The following is a 21,670-nucleotide window of genomic DNA, read 5'->3' on the forward strand; positions in this document are numbered from 1 at the left end:
AGGCCAGTACTCTCAAATGATACGTTTCTGTTATGGTCTGAATTCTTAAGACTGCATTCTATTTGCATTCTATTTGACTTCTCATGTGAGATAGATATATACTGCTCATTTGGAACCTTTTATCTCAGGAGAATGTGCACTGAGCTGGGGTCCAGGATTTCCGATTTCAGTGGTTGGGAGCTCCTGACATTTCTGTGGAGTTTGGAGACTGTTTGGTTGACACAGGCTAATATCTGAACCAATCAAATATTTATTCCCTGCTTCCTAAGTTTCTCTGAGAAGTTTCACTCATGTCTTAATCAGAAAGCTATGTGATCACTCATAATCCAACTGCCGGAGGTATGTTTTGGCTGTCTTGCTCTAATTGGTCTGTAATTGAGACACTTCTGAACGAAGTATGGATATACCCAGGGTTCCTAGCCCACTGTGGGCCTGTCTAGCTTGTACAACCCACAAAGTGTTAAACTCTTGTTTAATGGTTACTCCACAAAAATGTACATCTCTGAGCAGTGTCTGCCCACAGCCAGGCATTTGAGCAACATCCCCTTCATGCCCACAGGCACTGCATTCCTTGGAATCAAAAGCATTGGTAACTGCAGAGGGCTGCCTGAGGGCAGGTAGGTTGCTTGGTCAAGGGTAGGTTCACGAGCACTGACAAAGGTTTTCACAAGTTACATCCCAGGAGAGCATTCCAAAGGTTTTTTCTTTTCAAACTCAGCCTATTTTGTCCTAGCCATCTCCTTACCAAGGAAGTATCCCTGCGTGCTACCTTTTATGGAGGCCCAGCCTGTCCTCTAGTGGCTGGGTCATTAAACATTGTATGGATGGGAGAGGACTTGGCAGAGGGGAACTTGAGTGAACAGTTACAGCACCGTGGTTTTGCTGACTGAGCTACGCTGTTGCTATGTACAAAACTGTTGGTACTGGTATGTGTAATGCTGTTTGTGTCAGTGAAACAGCCCGTGAGAAAAGATAAAGGCCTTCAGCTAGGAGTCATTTCTGGGCTCCTTCTCAGGCCTGTTGCCAGTTAAGAGGAAAGAGCATCTACTGCAGCTTAAACTGGGTTGAGGGGAGAAAGGGCAGTAAGGCTTGCCTTGTGTGACTGCTCTGGAAGGAAAACTGTAATTATGTGTAATAATGTGATTAATGTTTTATAATGGAAGTACAAAATTAGTGAGCTTTATTCAGTTTCACCTGTAATGTACGTACTATGATATAAATAATTAATTAGAGAATTTAGAGTTTCTTACATTTGCAGCTCTTGTTCTGTTGATTCCCAAACACTCACATATTGAGGAATGAATACCATTGATTTTCCTCAAGTAGAATGATTGCTTAGATGCAAGAATTTCTCATTTTTTTCCCCATGGACTATAGCAAAGGAAGAGCTGCAGCTTTGATCTCACTGACTGGCAGCCTCTTCTATTCCTCTGGCATGCACTTTAATTTTTTTAAGGCAAAATGAAAGAATTGGCTTTTGTGGCATTCTCCTCTGCCATGCCAATTTCTTAGCTGTTTCTTTTTAGCAAAAGGGATTTTTAGATATATTTCCTTAGATTTTTCATCATACTGTTCAGTATCCTTATGTTAAGATTTATTTCTGTTAAACCGCTGAAGAAGCTGTGGCAGCAATGAGGCTGTTAAAAGGCAGATGTGAAATGTGAAGTCGTGCATGTATGTAAGAAAATTACACTTGGTACAGTGAAAGAGATTAGAACAGAGGGCCGAGAAGATAGCCCATGGAGAACTGTAAAAGGCATTGGCAGTTTATCAGCATCTGAATTAATAATGTGTCCACGCTGTAAAGCAGAGAGGAGTTATAAGCCTGAAGGAAGGCACAGTTTGAGTTTTACTTTGCTATCATTGACATGTAACCCCAAACACCCTACTGAGATTTGTGTAGCTTCCTACCCTTCTCCCACGTTATTCAAGGTAGGTTGTGTTGACTGTAAGCTGAAGGTTATGGCTATACACAGATGACTTGGGAAGATATGATCTAGATCCTGAAATATTTTGTAGAAAATATTTCACATAGAAATTTGCAAAACAGGGAGACCTGCTGCTCTGCATTCCTTCCTTTGCTCATCACTTCTAAAATTACGAATGCATTAGCATTCTTAAAAAACCTTCATCTTGCAGGCCAGGCCACGCTATCACAACAGAAGGGTGTGATTAGTCTTCATTGTATACTAGACTCACCTTTCTCATGCTGTGTGTTGGGTTCCTTCCATTTGTTAAATCCTATTCACAGGCTGTACTGCCCAGCTCATTTTTCACCTACAATAAACCAGAGCCTTTAGGACACAGTTTCATGGGCAACGACAGATGGACAGCAGTCTGGAGAAAGGCTTCAGAAAAATTCCTGAAACGTGGACTGCACCTTCCTTCCACTCAGCTACTGTGGGTTTACTACCGGGGGGACAGACACACAGGGCTCTGGAGAGCTGCTCAAATCCCCCTGAGCTGCTTATTATAATTAAAAAGCTTGCATTTCCCGCCCCCCGCCTCCAACCCCAGTCAAGGACATCCCTGGTGAAGCAAGGCCAGGGACCACTAAGCCGGGCTCAAGTGTGCGTACTGAGGAGCTCACGGAGGCCGGGGGGAGGACAACACCTTCCAGGAAGGGAGTAACTCCTGTCCGCCCGCTCCCCAGGCCGCTACCTGCCGGCTGCGGGGCGGCAGGGCCAGGCGCTCCTCCCAGCCGGGCCGGCGGGTGCCCCAGGCGGCCGAGGCGGCGCCAGGTCACAGCCCAGCCGCGGGCCGAGGCGGGAGGGCCGCCGCGGCGGGCGGCGCCCAGGCAGCCCCGCAGCCCCGCGCACCGGTGCCTGCGGCGGGCAGGGCGGGCTGCCGCGGGCGCCTGGGCGAGCCCATCGCGCCGTGCGCGGAGGGAGGGAGCGAGGGAGGACGGACCGACCGACCGACCGGCGGGCGGGGGGAGCTGCCGCCAGCCGGCGACCTGATCCCGGTCCAACATGGTCGCCGCTCACACCTCCCATTCCTCATCCTCCGGCGAGTGGATCGCTTGCCTGGATAAAAGGTATCTGCATCTTCACAGGAGAGGCTGCGGAGGGATGCGGTGTGCGTGTAACCTGCCCCCCTGCATGCATGTATGCATGCGTGCATGTATGTGTGTATGCGTGTGTGTGCTGACACCCCCCCCCCGCTCCCCATCAGATCCTGCCTTACATAAGGAGCGTGCAGGTGGGACGCAAAATGCCCGGAGGAAGCCGAGCCGGGGCGGTGGGGCAGGATGAGGGCTCGAAAAGCTCCTGGCAGCGGGAGGGACGGTCAGTCCCCACGGGAATAGCTGCTCGCCGCCGGGCTCTGCTGCCCGGAAAATGCTGCACGTGGTGGAGGAGGGGGAGCCCCAGGGCGGGGAGAGGGCGCCGCGGCCCGGGGCTGCCGCGCAGGGACCCGCCGTGCCGGTCACGGCAGAACCGCTGCCCTTGGCGTTCGCGCCCCAGTCCGGCCTCCGCCTCGCCTCACAGCCCCTCACCTCAGCATGCCGCCCGCCGCCTCTCTTCACCTCAGCATACCGCCCCCCGCTGCGCTTCACCTCAGCATACCGCCCCCCGCCTCACCTGAGCACACACCCCCCCCCCCCCCCCGGCCCAGCCGCCTCACAAGTCGGGCGGGAAAGGACAGGCGCTCGCCTCAGAGCGCTCCGTTGGCGCAAGCAGGTGCAGGACTGCTGGCCGGAGGCGGGGAAAAAAATGTCCGCCCCGAATGAGGCCGGCGGGGGCTCCCCCGAGCAGCGACAGCCTCTGCTCCCCGCTGCGGCGTCCTGGGGGCCGGCGGTTGTCCCCCAGGCTGGCGGCAGCGTTTGCTGCGGGTCAGGTACAGGCGGGCGGCCAGCACTGCCGGGGTGGGAGTTAGGGCTGGCTAACGTGTGCTCAGAGGTGGTGTGCTCACTGCTAAAAATACAGGCAAATTATTTATTTATTTTTAAAACGAAATTCTTCGGAGTGCGTTCCCTGGGTGTTGCAGCAGAAAGTGAGTCTTGCAGTGTCGAGTTGCATGGTGGGTGGTTTGAACGTCCTTTGCTGTTTTCCTACCTTCAACACTCCCTGGATTAGTTCAGAAGTGAAGTCGTTCGATTTCTGAATGTTCACTGTGTCTCCTGTAGTCTTGGAAAATAGTTTTTCCTAGACTACAAAACCCAGCTTTTGACGGTTGATGGCATTTGGGGCTGCGCTGTGGGGAGAACCCTTTGCGCACACCGAAGGAACCTTCCTCTTCTCATCATTTCTACCACTTGCAGGTAACCTCCTTGTGTTGTGGGACTGCAGCTCTAATTATGTTTTCCTTAGCAGTCCAGGCAAACTGTAAGAAGCTAATGAAGCTTTTGGTCTAGACACCTACCATAAATACTCTGTAACACCTGACTTTAAAAGAAGGCTAACGTCTTAGAGGTTAAATAATGTGTGTAAATGTTGAAAATACTCTAAATGTAAATACAAACAGAACTGGTAATGGTAACCTAGCCATATAAAAAACAAAGTGAAGCAGAGGGCCTGATTCTCTGCTCTGTAAACTGACATTGAGCGGATGTGAAGAAGCATAGTATGAGCCCCAGTACTTTTAAATAGGTGATCCTGTCATTTCTCAGCTTTCTTAAATGCAATACATTGTGAGATCTAAATTGTAAACTAAAATTCAGGGGTTCGTGCTTAATGAGATGTATAGCCTTGGGGAGTGAATGATGTTTTTCGGAAACACATGTGAGGCATTTCATTTAGAAATCTCTCTGCCATTATATTTGTATGAAAATTAATATGCTGACCATTTTTATAATGGGAATTTCATTGGAGCTATTAAGATGAAACTTTTTCTTCCCTTTTTGTTACTTGAAGTAAGCTAGTAGCACCAGTTTGTTGCGTGGAAAGAATCAGTTCCAGGTGCCCTGAAGGATTAGCCTTCTTTTCCAGAAGGCAACCTAGATGTAGGACAAACCCAAGACATGAGGGATTGTAGGTTTTTTCCTGGTCTCTGCCATGCTTTGCTTTGTGAAGATAGGAAATACACTTAGGCCTTTTGTTCTATTTTTCCATTTAAAAACCACAGTTAAAGCTATGTTGGAAAAGTACTATAGGAATCTAAGTACTATTAGATAAAGTATTTTTAATTAATTTACACACTTGTATTTCTGGAGTGTATTTCTTTTGTATAGATGATCTATCAGTGTACTCATTTTAATTATTATGTAATTTCTATGTATTTTAAGCCTTTAAAAAAATCTTACAGCATTTTCTAACCTAGGTGTGGATTCTGTAAATATAGGATCATTTAATGAGTCAATTCTCTGTAGGATACCATGTTCTTTTATTAAATAATAAACCCAGTTTTAATATGTTTTAGTTAATGAATATATTTATATTTTCAGGAGAAAGGCAGTTCTAAAACTGGTATCCTTTAGAATTTTATATGAGCCTCAGCAAGGACAATTAAAATGGCATGTAATATGGATTATCCAACTTCATTCTTTAAAAAAGAACAATTAAACTCTAAATGGAAATACCAAAATCCATCATGTACTGAAATTATGTATTTTGTATGTTCTTCATGTTTTTCTCCAAGTCACATATCAAGGTAGAACTACTAACATCTAAAACGAGAGCACATACGAAAATGAAGAACCACCAAAATGTTTCAGGAGAAATGTTATTACTGTGTTAGGGTACTGTGAGCTAGGGCCACCAGTGCTTCGACCATGCAGCTTCCATGTGTGGTTACTAACCACAAAAGCCAAAGATTAGCACTTAAAAATCAAATACACAGGACAGTGTTTATATATAAAGTCACAAGTGCTACAGTATTTATATATAAAGTCACAAGTGCAAAGGTAAAGAAAAGTGGGAACAGAAAAGGTCAGAACACTGTGCTCTATCAAGAATATTTTATTTTTGCAGGAGAGAGGGGTGATCAGCACTGAGCAACTGTACATCCTGATTGTACCTGGAGACATAAATAATTCTTGTGTTAAGGAAACCAGTCTTTTTATCTTTGAAATAAATAGTCGCCTTACCACTGATTTCCTAGGGAGCTGAAGCATGCCTACCATCTTAGCATTTTTCTATATGTCCAATCTGCACATAATTAAAAGAAGGTTGCTGATTTATGCAAGTGTGTATAATTAGCTTAGGAACAATGTCTTCTCTACTCGTGGTTTCTTTCGCATCAAAGGCTATCTAACTAGGAAATTTCCGTGTTGACATATCTTCACTGAATGGTAGACAAAGTATTTTTTACATAACTATTATTTCTTTAAACTTGATCCCAGTTATAAATTCAGATAAGTGTTTTAATTGGATTCAAATACAAACTCTTAATCATAAACCGCATTCACAACCGTCAGAGATCCCAGGATTTCATACCTGCCTATGGCATCTTGTGTTTTTCTCTGTATTAAATATAACCTTCAGTGCCTTAGCAGGCTGGAGGAGCAGATCACAGAGCAAAGCATGTAACTAACATGCTATCCTGTTGTGCTAAGAATGTTATGATCTTTGCTCAGCTATTTATAAATTATTTAAATATGAATGGGCGTTTCAAGAACATGTTGTACATACTGAGCTTTTATATCCTTGTCATCCTTGTTAGACTTTTGACTTGCATCATTTACATCTAACAAAACCAAAATAACACATTAAGGATAATATCTCAGATCTGTACCTTAAGCCAAGCTCCTATAGATTTGAGTGTAAATTCAGACTGAAGCTATGTAATAGCAACATAGTTGAATCAGGATTTGTTTTTTAGTTCATTGTAACATATATTTGAGATGTAAGTCATTTGTATATGCTTAGTAGTCAACAAGTGTCTTGTGAGTATACAGATAGGCTAGAATGAAGAACTGATCTTCTGAAAGAATATTTGTAAAAGAAATATGGAAAATGCTTGTCGTTCTTTATAATCTATAATTATGTCAAAGGTAATGGGATATAGACTTATAATGAGGCAATATTGTGAATATTTTAGAATTGCTTTACGATGCTATTTTATTTACTTTTAAAATATATTTTTATGCGATTGGTAAAACATACACTGGTTCTATATATTTTAAATTTCTATCCTGGCTTTTTATTTGTAACAAATCCATAGAAATAACACCACCATTTTTCACATAGTTTGGATCTGAACAAAATCATGGACATACACTGCAGCTCCTGCTGGCCTGTGTGCTTAGTGTTTTCTCTCTGTATGTGGTACATGGCTAAGCTGGTGTATGGTTGGATCAAGTCTGCGTGGGGATATATCAGCAACAGGCACCAGGATGTGGAAACTTGGAGACAGAGCAGTATAGACATAGCCTGAGTGCTCTCTAGCACTCATGCAAAGGTGCAATCTTCTGAGCATGATGAATAATAACAAATTTATCTTTCCGCATCATGCAACTAATTTTCTAGTCCAGTGCAAAGGTGCAGTCTTTGATGAATAGTAAAAAAGCCCTTTTTCTTTGCGTATCTCCTCAGAGAGATCAAAATAATTGTTAATATAGCTTGCCATAAGCTTGTAGGTCTGTGCATTTTATTGAATATATGAACTCAAAATAACTCATAGTGAGAGCAAGAGTTGTATTTTAAACAAATTCAAGCCATTTTATTTTCTGCTTACGGGCTGAGGCATTTCTAGTATCAGCTTCCATTTGTTACATGTGGTTGCAGCAAGTTACACGCTTGTTCTATGGACAAGTATTAAGAGGAAGAAAAAGTGATTGCCCTAGCATTCGTGTGTACAAACATTGTCGTGGCCCACCAGAGCAAACTAGTATGTGCATATACCTATTGATTGAATATATCATGATATATGCGGCCTTTTGAAGTGACTGCATTATTGGTGTGGTACTTGTGCCACTGTAGGTTTCCTCTTTTACCAGATGAAACTGGAAACTTGTCTAAATTGTCATTGCCTGAGTTATTTCTGGCATGTTGTTAGGATTTGATCTCTAAAATCCTGTATTCTGAGCAGATTAAATTTCTTTTATAAGAAACCCTCATATTCCAGCAAACGAATAAAAACCCAACAAACAAGCTAATTGAAATCATGTCCTCAAAGTCAGGTGGCCACCAGATATTTTTCAAATACAAGTATTTTTCTTAGCCAGCACGACATCTGTTTTTGTCCACATCTTACAATTTGCTGCATTTAACAAGCTCATCATTCTTATGATACTGCCTTTGTTCTGTTAGTATTTTCTGAACTGTATTTGGCGTCATCTTTTACTGCTCCTGTTGCTTTTTCAGTATCCTCAATGAATGTTTCCTGAACTGACTTTCCACTTCATCTTTGAATTCAGCAGTTGTCAAAATGTGTAAATCTGTAGAAGTTATTTCGGAGTTGCTGTAAGTTTTAAATTTTCATTAGCTGTAACAATGCAGATCCTAAATGGGTGAAGGTTGCTTGTAGCATAGTGTATTGGTGGATGGCAGTGACCAGAGTTTGAATCAAAGGATATCATCACTTGTGCATATTGTTCAATTACAAATTTAATTTGCAATGTATCTCAGAGTCTGTCTTCATATTAAAGTGCTTTTAATGTCTGTTATGAAGCTACAGTGCTGGTTAATGTAAATTCACCCAGATCTACTTCTGTCAAATGGAATTTTAACTGGCCTGAGCTCCAATTCACGTTTATGAAAGTTGGAGGGTTTATTCAATAAGATTTAGTCACACCTTGGTTGCAAAGCATGCACCATACATAAAAATTTTCATAAATGGAGAGAATTTTCTTGCAATTTTATTTTTTCTCTTGAAGTATTTTGTCTTTTTAAAAAGCATATGAAGGTGAAAAGAATTGGTTTTATGTTTTGTTTCCTATTATAGCTGTATTTCTAATTTCAGATACATCTTTATGAATGTCATTACTTAATAAATACATCTTTTGCCATTCCACTGTTTATACAGATCTAAAAATTGACCCATTGGAAGGATGCATAATTTGTAGAGCAGGTTATGTAAAGAAATGAAGTGCACTTGATTGCTCTGTCTAATCCTCCAATAGTTTTTCGGTGCATTGGCCAAACTGAGTTGAAGGCACAAATATAATTGAGTAGTATAATAATGAGATGAGTGTGTAGGTAAAGGAGGATCCCCCATATTTGCATTCTTTTGGCCCTCATTGAGGAAGACAGAACTCAACTATTACAAATTTTGTCTGCATTTGACTGACTGGTCAATCAGTACCTGCATAGATCAGGATTATCTACAGCATTTCTTCTGCCTTGCATAACAGGACATGAGAGATTATCACAGGGGTTCTGAGTGTAGGTGACAGTACTAATTTGTTGGAAAAAAAGCATCAGCAGTTTTACTTGTATTTGTTTTGGTTCAGTGTTTTTTTTTTTTTTTTAAACTCTGGAATGAGTTGTATGTATAAGAATCCTAGGGAACAGAGTTTCAATAAAATTTTATTTTCTTTGCATCAGAGGAAATCTGAAAAACGGAATCCTAAAGTTTCATAAAATGGAAATCAAAAGAAAAGAACTGTAATTTGATTATTGTTTGAAAGCCTCATGATGAGGCTTTTCCAATGACAAGGGAAAGAGGAGCTGAAATGCGAGTGCTGAAAACATGGATTGGTAATACTACTGTAACAAGTGCAAAGTGCCTCTTGGGGAGAGTTGATTGCCTTCTGTCCCTATGGAAGTAAACCCTTATCTGGACATTACTTGAGATTAAAAGTAACTTCATTTATATCTAGCACTTAAATCTCTTACCATGGGTCTAAAGTGCTTTGATAGGTCACTGGTATCCCTCTCTTAAACTTTGCTTTCTCAAAGAGAAATTAAAAGTCAAAGAGCCTTACAGCATTGCCTGGAGGAGACAGGTGCTTCAGTGTTGTCCTGCTCTCACTAAGGGAAAATGGTATCTTGGTACTAGTATTCTTCTGCATCCTACTGCTTTGCTTTTCTGCATGTCAGGAAAGGGTAGCAGAAAGAACAGGTAGCATAGAGGAATGGTCTAGTTTCAATGGCATTCCTTGCTGTTTTCCCCTTAATCGTGTTTCAAAGCAGAATATACTTTAAAATACTGTTAAAATTTACCAAATGGTCCATGGTGGTGGTTACTGGTACCTTCTGGCTCATAGAGTTTGCCTTTGCATCTTTTGAATAGATGCTTCAGTTTTAACGCAGAGGTGAACTAGTTTTATTTGTCTATTATGTAGTGTGATACTCTGTTTTCTACAAACAGTTGCCAGTGGAAGAAATACATCATATCTGCTCATCTTTCATGGGCTGTTCATTGCTGTCTGAAATGCAATATTGCCCTTTTAAAGAGTTAAAAAGAGCAAATGAAGGAGATAGACCTCAGTGTTTTCATTCAATTAGAGCAGGGTTCAGATTTTTGAAAAGATGTTGTAGAAGTAAACATTTTAAAATTCTAGAGGCATCTTGGCAAAGAAGGTAAAACTGCATATCTTCTGTTTTTTCTTTTTCAAGTGTCAAACCAATTATGAGGAAGAAACTAAAAAAAGGACATATATGGTAGAAAAGAAAGTAATAGGTTATAGTTAGTTAAACTTGATAAAAGCAAAACAAAAAACTTCAACTTCCTTTCTTCTAGGCTAACAAGTCTTTCACAGCGTACATAAACCTTAAAAATTTAAATCTTAAGGCCATCAAAATAGTTTCTTTTATAAAGCTATATATGCTACACATGAACAGAAATACTTGTCCAAATTGTGTGTGTGAAGAATTGTAGCAATTATCCTCTGTCTGTATTTCAACTTGGAGCTTGAATACTTTGCACTTAAAAATATGAAATAGGCTTCTGAAGATACATTTCTGGCAAGTTTTTTTATAATCTACTTTTACAGATAGTCAAGCAGACATTGTCAAGAAAATTGTTTTATCTCTGTAAAATACAGAATCACAGAATCACTACGGTTGGAAAAGACCTGTAAGATCATCAAGTCCAACCCTCAACCCACCACCACCATGCCCACTAAACCATGTCCCACAATGCCACGTCCACACGTTCCTTGAACACCTCCAGGGATGGTGACTCCACCACCTCCCTGGGCAGCCTGTTCCAGTGTTTCACCACTCTCTCAGTAAAGAAATTTTTCCTAATATCCAGCCTGAACCTCCCCTGGCGCAACTTGAGGCCATTTCTTCTTGTCCTGTCGCTAGTCACTTGGGGGAAGAGACCAACACCCACCTCTCTGGAACCCCCTTTTCAGGTAATTATAGAGAGCGATAAGGTCTCCCCTCAGCCTCCTCTTTTCCAGACTAGACAACCCCAACTCCCTCAGCCGCTCCTCATCAGACTTGTGCTCCAGACCCCTCACCAGCTTCATCGCCCTTCTCTGGACACGCTCCAGCACCTCAATGTCCTTCTTGTAGTGAGGGGCCCAAAACTGAACACAGGATTCGAGGTGCGGCCTCACCAGTGCTGAGTACAGGGGCACAATCACTTCCCTCATCCTGCTGGCCACACTGTTTCTGGTACAAGCCAGGATGCCATTGGCCTTCTTGGCCACCTGGGCACACTGCTGGCTCATATTCAGCCGGCTGTCAATCAACACCCCCAGGTCCTTTTCTGCTGGGCAGCTTTCCAGCCACTCTTCCCCAAGCCTGTAGCATTGCATGGGGTTGTTGTGACCCAAGTGCAGGACCCGGCACTTGGCCTTGTTGAACCGCATACAGTTGGCCTCGGCCCATCGATCCAGCCTGTCCAGATCCCTCTGCAGAGCCTTGCTACCCTCCAGCAGATCAACACTCCCGCCCAACTTGGTGTCATCTGCAAACTTGCTGAGGGAGTACTCAATCCCCTCATCTAGATCATCGATAAAGATATTAAACAAGACCGGCCCCAAAACTGAGCCCTGGGGGATTCTGCTTGTGACTGGCTGCCAACTGGATTTTGCTCCATTCACCACGACTCTCTGGGCTCGGCCGTCCAGCCAGTTTTTTACCCAGTGAAGAGTGCATCTGTCTAAGCCACGAGCCGCCAGCTTCTCCAGGAGAATACTGTGGGGAACAGTGTCAAAGGCTTTACTGAAGTCCAGGTAGACAACATCAACAGCCTTTCCCTCATCCACTAAGCGGGTCACCTGGTCACAGAAGGAGATCAGGTTGGTAAAGCAGTACCTGCCTTTCATGAACCCGTGCTGGCTGGGCCTGATCCCTTGGTTATCCTGCACATACCCTGTGAGCGCCCTCAGGATGAACCTCTCCATAATCTTCCCCGGCACCGAGGTCAGGCTGACAGGCCTGTAGTTCCCCGGATCCTCCTTCCGGCCCTTCTTGTAGATGGGCATCACGTTGGCAAGCCTCCAGTCGTCTGGGACCTCCCCTGTTAACCAGGACTGTTGATAAATGCCTGAAATCTTCACAACCTGATAAATCAGGGGTAAAATACCCTTTAAATAAGCCTTATTGACATAATTGAATAGAGATGTGTAACTAGCATTGATGCTGTCGCTTGTATATGTACGCTGTGATGTTGCGTTGAAGAAGCAGAAGGAGAAGATAGATGACGTCTTTTGAAAACATTACTGCCAGGTAAGACTTACTATGCCTTGAAGAGGCAAATTAGTAGTATAAATAAGGAGCTGGATAAAGCATTCAGTAGTCAAATAAAGCAGAAAGGCTTGTAGGGTAGTGAAAATAAATTAAATACTCTTGCTTTTCATAATTTCCTAATTATTTTGTAGCCCTGCTTTGCAACACTGCACATGCCCACCTCACTTTGGCCACAGTGAAATGGGATGTCAGTGCAGTACCCTGATAAAATACAAATTTAGGAACAATCATACTAAATTGAATATTGGAGGCGGGGGTGGTGTAGAAGTGTCACCCATACATTATCCTTCGTGGTAAGAGATACTAAGCATGAAGTTTTCATTTCCAAATCAGTCATTCCTCCTGCATGGTTTTGTCCTGGCATTTGCTATGCTCATGGCATGGTACCTACTCAGTTATGGTTGCTGGGCCAGTTAGTGAAGTGTGGTTACTACAGCAGCTGCTAAAGCTCTTTCTGGGCTTGTACCTGCAGACAAGGGAAATGGAGATAATGGCAACAGCTGCCCCACAAAGATGCTGAAAACTTGGGAAAAAGGACTAAGAAGCTGGTTTTTTTAAGCAAAAAAGATGAAGACAAATGTAACGCTTCCACAATTTGTTTTACTTAAAATTTATTTTAAATTGAGTGAGGCAGCCCAGGCAGTGGGTGCTTCACTGGAGAGAGTCATAGATTTTCTGCAAGGAGGATGGCCTTGCCTTAAAATGTTTCTACTCTAGCTGATACCTCTACGAAACTGTTGAGAGCTGAAGAATTTTAATTGATTTAAGAGAGTTGTCCACACTTTCAGATTCATCTGTGGTCCTATTCCATACATTGGGCTAGAGCTTTCAGAAACAGGAGTACTCTTAGGAAACGACAGAAGCTTTAATAGAAAATCCAGTGGTAGTTGAAGTCTCACTGAAATGCATTTTTTAACTTCTTATGCTCACAGATATCAAGTTATAGCTCTGCAGCATCAGCAGTGAGGGGACAATTCAGTAGCATAGCAGCATCAATGTCACAGAACAGAACAGAAGGACTTCCTCACCAGCACTAGTTTGGTAGAGGGGGGCTAAGCTCGGTGAGATTGCTCTCTAGTGAACAGCAGTGGTGATCATGGAGGAGTGACTTCAGGTGCTCTGATATGGTCTCTGGAAAAGCCTTTCCAGAGGCTTTTGGATCTGTGTAGGGAGATTCACCTCTTTGGGGTTGACTTTTGCAGCCCATCTCCCTGGTTTGGGGAACGGTTCCTTTCAGGGTTAATACCACTGCCTCCTACAAGTGTGACTACAGTGACATTAAAGCTTTATGCTGGTTTTGGCTGACGTAGAGTTAATTTTCTTCATAGTAGCTAGTACGGGGCTATGTTTTAGATTTGTGCTGAAAACAGTTTTGATAAAGCAAGGATGTTTTTGTTATTGCTGAGCAGTGCTTACATAGACTCAGGGCCTTTTCTGCTTCCCACCCCACCCCACCAGCAAGTAGGCTGGGCGTGCAGAAGAAGTTGGGAGGGGACACAGCTGGGACAGCTGACCCCAGCTGACCAAAGGAATATTCCATACCATATGATGTCATGCTCAGTATATAAAGCTGGGGGAAGAAGAAGGATGGGGGGATGTTTGGAGTGATGGTGTTTGTGGTCCTAAGTAACCATTACGCGTGATGAAGCCCTGCTTTGCTAGAGATGGCTAAACACCTGCCTGCCAACGGGAAGTAGTGAATAAATTCCTTGTTTTGCTCTGCTTGCGTGCGTGGCCTTTCCTTCACCTGTTAAACTGTCTTTATCTCAACCCACGGGTTTTCTCACTTTTACCCTTCCGATTCGTGCCTCCATCCCACCGGGGTCGGGGGGGAGTGAGCGAGAGGCTGTGTGGTGCTTAGTTGCTGGCTGGGGTTAAACGACGACAAGCTTGAATAATTCTCCATCTGCCATCAGTAGTACTTTTCTAATTAATAGGTTTAATCATAAATGTTCTAAGGAATATATTATAATATTAGCTGTTTTAATATTATTCCAGACTGTGCTTTAAAAAAGCCAAGTTTCCAGCAATTTAGTAAGATAGCTGCAATGAAGAAGTAAATTTATGTTGTTCTGTACTGATGTTGTTCCATGCTAGGCAGCTTGTACTTAGGAAATAGAAAGCAAAATTTGGCATCATAAATAGATTCATTAATGTTAATTTAACGATGATGACAACAGTTACAATGATGATAATTTTATTAAAAGTTACTTTGTAGAAAGTGGTCAAACTTTGCCTGAGTTTTGCAGCTATGTGGAAAAGCAGTTAATTGACACCATGGTATTTTATTATTCTCATTATGCGCTCTCACTAAGTAAAACTATCCTTTTGAAACCGGTCTCATTGTTACAGATTATAACCATTTAATAGAAAAGAGTTTGAGTGCTACTACTATTACTGTTACACTGCAATCTGGAGTTTTTACATAGGCAAAATTCCATGTCCTAGTAAGGACTAAGGGCCACCTCAGCTTGGGGTGCCTCGTGTTAGTTAATTCCTTGCTCATAAACATTGAGGACATTTCATAGGAGCTCTGATCAAATCCAAAGGCATTTTGTTGTCAAACAACTTGGATCCTAGCTCATTTTTATGCTTAGTCACACTTTTAACCAAACAACTAAATCTTAAACTAGGTGTTTGTCTGTGTGTCTCATTTGAGAGACGTTAATAAGTTGTTATTCTGGGGTACAGTTAAGATTCCTTGCATGTTTCCATGCTGGCTGCTGCTTTGTTATTTTTTGTAAAACACAGCTGGAAGAGAAGGTACCTTTTCTAAGATAGATTAATGGTTAAATCATTCACTGAAAGCCTTTCCCAAATTCTGGCTTCGTTTCCAAATGTGCTGGATCAAATTGTGTGCCCTCCCAGTAAAAATATTTGTGGAAATTTAGCTGCACACAGTAATATTAAACCTAGTATATTTTGAAGAAAGGCTACTGAAACTAATGGCTTGCAGTAATGAATTATTAAGAAACATTGTAAGGAATATAACGATTTTCAGATTACTACTATGCATATTACTTAGAAGTTTGGATTCCTTTTTTTGTTTAGAGCATGTCCACAAGTCGCCCTTCAAATGGCTACTTCATGTACTCCAGCTGGAAGTAACTGCTGCTAATACAAAGCACTGCAGCTCAGCTGCTTGCTAAACTAAGCCACTAGGAACGCATGACGTTAATTTGTCTTTCCCAATAAATGTGGAGTTTGGTTTCCAACTGCTGTGCTGATGTTTAAAGCTCTGAAAAGTGTGGCTCAGCTACCTGTGAGAATGCTTGTCGTTCCATGATGACTCACTTTACTGAGGTCATGAAGCAGTTTTGTCAGAAGAAAGAGCTTTTCCTGCAGTTCATCTGCCTGACACAAGACACTCCTTGCCACATCAATGGAAGTGAGCCCAGCTCTCACCTTCTTCTGAACTAGATGGAAACCCCATCTCTCGAGCCTTCAACAACTCTCAGGAAAAAAAGCTACACAGTCTATGAATTAAATCCTCCCAAATCTTGTCCTTTTGACAGGACCAGAAGTGGAAGAGATTTCTTCATTCACATTTCAGAAAGAGCACTGAGAGAACAGTGTGGATTAAGTTTATACAACCTGATGCATGTTGTTTGTGAACCCTGTTTGATTTTTCCCTGTCCGACTACATCAAACAATTAAAACCACTAAACACGGAGATCCTACAGTCAATTCTATGCAAATGAACTGATGGACTTGAATGGAGTCAGCTATGAGCAGTTGTATGAATGAAACAGTCTCAGAAACAGTTTTTCTAGGAAAAGGGGATATTCTGAGATTGATCTCCCTTTTTTTCCTTGTCGGGTTTTGCTGTTAATTTTGAGAGTCCAAAAATTAAGGGAGTTAGTGTTCCAAGTGCTAGTGTAGTTTGGGTAGGGATCTTATATAAATGGATTTTAAATCTGTTTGCAAGCTGCAGCTCCTAATCTTCTTAAAAGGATTTTGACAAGAGAGTTAATGCCTATTAGTACCTGTCAGCTAGTGCACAGTTAAAAAAAAGAATGGGTGAAAATCTTACTTGAAATATTTCAAAAGGGAGTTATTGTAGTTGTTTGTGGTTTGAAGTGGTAAGAGGATGCCACTGTGATGTAGAAGCAACTGTATACACCAGAGAGTTATTATTCTCATCCATAGTTGACAAGGGTACGTTGGAGTATAAGTGAGGATAAAGGTTTAATCCCTCCTAAACTTAATTTAATAAGAAAGATGAGAGACAGAGATTCAATGTGAGTAGGATCTGGGCTTCTTCCCTGAGACAAAGATTTGGATCCCTTAAGTCTTTGATTCCAAAGAGGAATCTTTAAAAAAAACCCTGTTGGAATGAGTGCTTACACTGTGGGTGTAACAATAAGATGGTCAAGAATGGTATTTGTGAACTTAGTCTTGGTTTGTAAGCTACCTGACTTTTGTTCATTTAGAAGCTCATCCACTGGCTAAAAGAACATCTTTGTCAGTAAAATCAACTAGCAGCATTTGAGTGAGTGGTAGGTCTAATGATCCCAGACAGTTGTCTGTCTTTCTGGTACCCCTTTATACATAAATGATTTCTGCATCTGATCCAGAATAATCTCCTAGGAATGTTTTATGTTTCTTTCTGTGTGTAGTGGTAGGTATTTAGTCTGTTATGAAAGAACACTCAAGTTAGTTTGTACCCAGTAAAATGCAGAAGAGAGATGTGGACATAGGAGTTACTGCTGATATCTAAAGCTTTTCTTTTAGCCAGATAGAGAACTTCTATTTTGGGCACCGATTCCACAGACCTCTTGTATGTTTGGACATCTGTTTATTCGTGTTCCCTTACAAACTTAAAACTCTGTATCGTTCTAAGCTCTTTAGGGTAAGGACTGTATCATCATATATACTTTTACAATATTTGCTACAGGAGGGCTTTGGTGGTAAATGGGGCTTCTGGACACTGCCTGTGTTGAAATGATAATAATCATGCTGAAGTTGATAACAGACAGTTGTTAGGATGTCTTGGAAGGGTTTCATTAGGTACCTGTGAAATACATTTTAATTGGTTTATATTATAGTGTGATGTTTAATGCAAACACTTGTAAGTTTGGTGCATGCAGGTGGGGATGTTTCTTTGATAAAGCCCTTGAGAATTTTATTCTTTGTTTTCTTGCAGACCTTTGGAACGTTCCAGTGAAGATGTAGATATAATATTCACACGACTGAAAGAAGTGAAAGCTTTTGAGAAATTTCATCCAAACCTTCTCCAGCAGATATGTCTCTGTGGATATTATGAAAATCTCGAAAAAGGAATCACATGTAAGAGAGCTTTGTATGATGATCTATTTTATGTAGATAAAATTGGGGGTTAGGCTGGGATTGTCTCTACAAGATCGGTGAGAAAGCACAATCAGTGGAACGGCCATAAAAATGTTTACAGTCAAAGTCATGGGGGAAGGCAAGACTAAAGTGCTGCTTGCTCTACAAATACGGTGTGTAGTGGATCTATGGTAACAAGGCACACATTATTGGATTTAGGACTCTGCCACTGTTTTATTGAAAGACTAGAAGCAGGTCATTGCACTTCAGCCTCATTCTTCCCCTGTAAATGTATCATTGAACTCTTTTGCAGGTGCTTTGTAATGTCAGGGGCAAAAGTGTATCGTCTAGGCATATCAGTAATAGTGTGTGGTTTTCAGTCACTCTGGATAACACATGACAGATTTGCAGAGCTGCATACTGCTGTGGGGTGCAACAGCTCTGTGCCTACCCTGGCAGCCCGTGTGCCAGGTGAAGGTGGACAGCTGTACTTGGTCTGTGAAGCTGAGATGGAAATAAGTGGTGGTCCTGTGATGAGAATGTGTGAGTTCCCAGAGCTGTACCGGGGGAATAGCTGATGGAGACCTGTGGTGTTTGGTAGAGTCTCAGGTACTCCTCAGGTAAATCTGGCATGCTTTAGGCACAGAGCACTGGGGTTTGCTTAGAGAAATTGGAATTCTGATGCTCTGTAATCACACAGCAGGAGTGCCTGGACATCAAAGTCCTGCAGTTGCTTCTCAGCCAGAACTCTTAATGAAGTCAGTGAGAGCTGTGTCTGCATTCGAAGATTCTGATTTTCAAAGGGACATTGTTCAGAAAGTCTTTTGTTTGTTTGTTGTTTGTTTTGTTTATTAACTAAGATAGCAGTAAAAGAGAAGCAAACTGGGGAGAAGAGTGAAGCAATTCTATGTGCTTTCATTGTTTCTGCAGACTAACGACCACTTTACTAAAGTATGTGCTTTCCAATGTCATTGAAAATATTACTGTAATAGTAAGTAAGTAGTCTGAAACGGCAAATTCTATAGTGCCAACAGTGACTACAGTAGTACAGTAATATGAGAGAAAGTGTTTGTTAATGTTGCTAAACTTAAAGAGATAGCTCTTATTTACAAGATTTCATCTTTCCAGTATTCCGTCAGGGTGATATTGGGACGAACTGGTATGCTGTTCTGACAGGATCACTGGATGTGAAGGTTTCTGACACAAGCAACCACCAGGTAAAATAGATTTTTCATTGAAACCATCCAGTCAGTAGTACAAAGAAAGGGTATGACTTATGCTGAGGTAGATAACAACGACATATATTGTACAGATATTTTGTCTTATCACACGCATGTTTCCCTGAGTCTTCTTTAGTCTCAGTTATCCTTTATCTATGGAGGCAAATCATGCCATTGATTTCAAGAAAACTGAAATGTAATGCTCTGGAAAGGAGTCTGCATTTTAATATGAAACAAGACTCCTCTGTCTTTTCTAATAGTGCCATATGAAGTTACGCTAAAGATTTAAGAGTTGTTAATTCATTCCCTGGAAATACTTTAATTCACTCCTTGTTCAGAAAGTTCAAACCAAACCCACTAACAGTGCAGTCTGATAACAGCATACTGCAGTCTCCACTGCAAGAATGGGAAAGTATTGTAGTAATAACAGAATATTGGAACTGCTGCCATGTTAGACCAGAAGTCTGGAGGTAATACCTATTCGGTGTTAAGAAATAGAAGAACAAGTAAAATTCCCCCCAGATTATAAGCAATTTGTCTGTATCTAGGCACTCCTGGATTTACTAGAGTAAATTAAAAAAAAAAAAAAAAAGGAAAAAAAGGATGAGATACTTCTCCTGGATAGAGTTTCCCACCCATGTCGTCAGATGTCATCCTGACAAGTCATGCACTTCCTGCTGTAAGCTGAGTCTTCTGGGAAGGCATAGTGTCCCATTCCCTGCTCCCATGTTTGAGATCTGCGATTGTCCCATCATGTAGCTCAACATGGGGTTGTACCTCTGCATGTGACTCATTGTGCCTTCACATGATTGGTATAGCTACCCAGGACCCGAAGTATAACACTACCCCTTTTTTCCACCTTGATTGAATATAGCATGCATGGGAGGGTGGTGGTGATGGTGTATTCTTTGCCCAAAGTTTGACTGATTGGGTAAGGTTTCTTGCTTGTAGAATATCGGCAGAAATTGGATTTTTCACTTTGTTGAGCAGTGCATCACCAGTCAAATTGTGTCAGAATGCAAGTCAGGGCAGTGTGTGAGCGCTGGGTCTTCATACTTCTTACAGTAAAATGATAAATACAAAAGGAACTTCTTTCATATAATTATTTTTAGCAACCTCTTCACTATACTAAGTAGAGAGTGACTGAGAGTATAATTAGCCTAATTTGAGCAGTTCTCAGCATGGCCTGGCTGTCATTGGTATTGTGACAATTTGGAACAGTACTCGGCCCTTTTCTGTGCCGGTCCTAAGCAATCAGGAATATTTTCCATTGTTTGCCGAAAGATGGCACTACACTGTTGTTAAGGTCCATTGCTCTTTACTGAATCAGAAAGAAACATATCCACAAAAGTGTTCTGGATGTGGAGGTTAAATTAAGAATCTGTTTGGAGTGTTGATTTGTTCTATTACATGGAGGATGGAACACTTCAGCCTTTTAAGAAATCTAATGTAAATATTTTTTTCTGCTTATTCAGGTTCACTGCATTTTCCTGCCAATAGGAAACTATGGAACTACAATTCATGTGGTTCTAGTTCTAGAAATTATATTCTGCAGTAATTTCTCAACCTCGTGTTTCCTTCTCACAGGAACAATGAACTGAATTCTTACCACTGCCTAGTTGCCATAGGATACAGTGTCACTGCCAAAAGGACAGCAGCTCAAGCATTTACTATTCCAGTGCTGGATAAGTTTGGTGGTTGGGGACTCCTAAATAGTATTTGAGTCCAATATTTTCTTTGGTTTTGCTCCAGCTTGGTGTTTATACCATGTCCCTCTTTGACTATCCTTGGTCTCCTGCTCCTTTCCCTGCCTTTAGGTCCTGGGTGCCCTGTTCCAGTCTTGCCTGCATTTCCTTGTTGGCATGGTGCTAGTCATTCTTGAGCTTGAAGTACTTGCTAGCATTCCCTGCCTACTGTGCTTGCTACAAACCCAGATGACAGAAAAAACACAGTGTAGCTCCATAGGCAGGCAGCCCTGACAGACTCAGTTGCCAGCGTTGTGCTCCCAGCTAGGAAGGGATGACCAGTGCTTAAGATGTAGGGATGCTTGTAACCTACCCTGGAGCACATTTTCCAGTAACAGCACTCAGGAGCCAAAGCTTCCTTTGTGAAGTCATGGAAATGATTAATTGCTGTGCTGTTACTATTATACCATAAATGGTACTAGTGCTAAGATACAGAAGTTTACCTGAGTTTACAAGTTTAGAAGTTTGTAGTCTTATGTGAAAGTACAGAAGGACTACGCCATCTTTTCTAGGAAGAGAGAAGCTAACTCTGTATTTAGGTTCCTGTTGGCTAAAAAGTCTTTAGACAAGACTAATAATCTTTTAATACTTAAGATGAGCAGGAGGTTGTACTAGCTGACCTCCTGGGTTTTCTTGCAGATTGAATTGTCCTATGATTATATGATGAAGTCTGCAGTGTTAATGTAAATATGGAAAATCAATTCTCTTGATTAAAAATATATTAGTCCCAATTTTACTACGTGTTTATCTGTCTACCAGGGGAACTTAAATTTTAGTAAGCCTGGGAATAAATGCGTTATGTATCACTGTATCAGAAATAGTGTGGCCGGCAGGAGTAGGGAGGTGATTGTGCCCCTGTACTCGGCGCTGGTGAGGCCGCACCTTGAAT

At 41.7% G+C, this 21,670-nt stretch overlaps 1 protein-coding gene across 2 annotated transcripts in view; it reads left to right on the forward strand.

Annotated features, from left to right (window-relative positions):
- Positions 1–2,972: 2,972 nt before the first annotated feature.
- The window catches only part of RAPGEF4 (Rap guanine nucleotide exchange factor 4), a 160,842-nt gene continuing 142,144 nt past the window's right edge, over positions 2,973–21,670 (forward strand). For both annotated transcript variants that reach the window (XM_059820673.1, XM_059820674.1), the window contains exons 1-3: positions 2,973–3,037; positions 17,674–17,816; positions 18,945–19,033. In XM_059820673.1, the coding sequence (XP_059676656.1) occupies positions 2,973–3,037; positions 17,674–17,816; positions 18,945–19,033 (297 nt within the window). The remainder of the gene's footprint in view (positions 3,038–17,673; positions 17,817–18,944; positions 19,034–21,670) is intronic.

This window comes from Gavia stellata, chromosome 8 (assembly GCF_030936135.1).
Source record: "Gavia stellata isolate bGavSte3 chromosome 8, bGavSte3.hap2, whole genome shotgun sequence".
Lineage (NCBI taxonomy): Eukaryota > Metazoa > Chordata > Aves > Gaviiformes > Gaviidae > Gavia > Gavia stellata.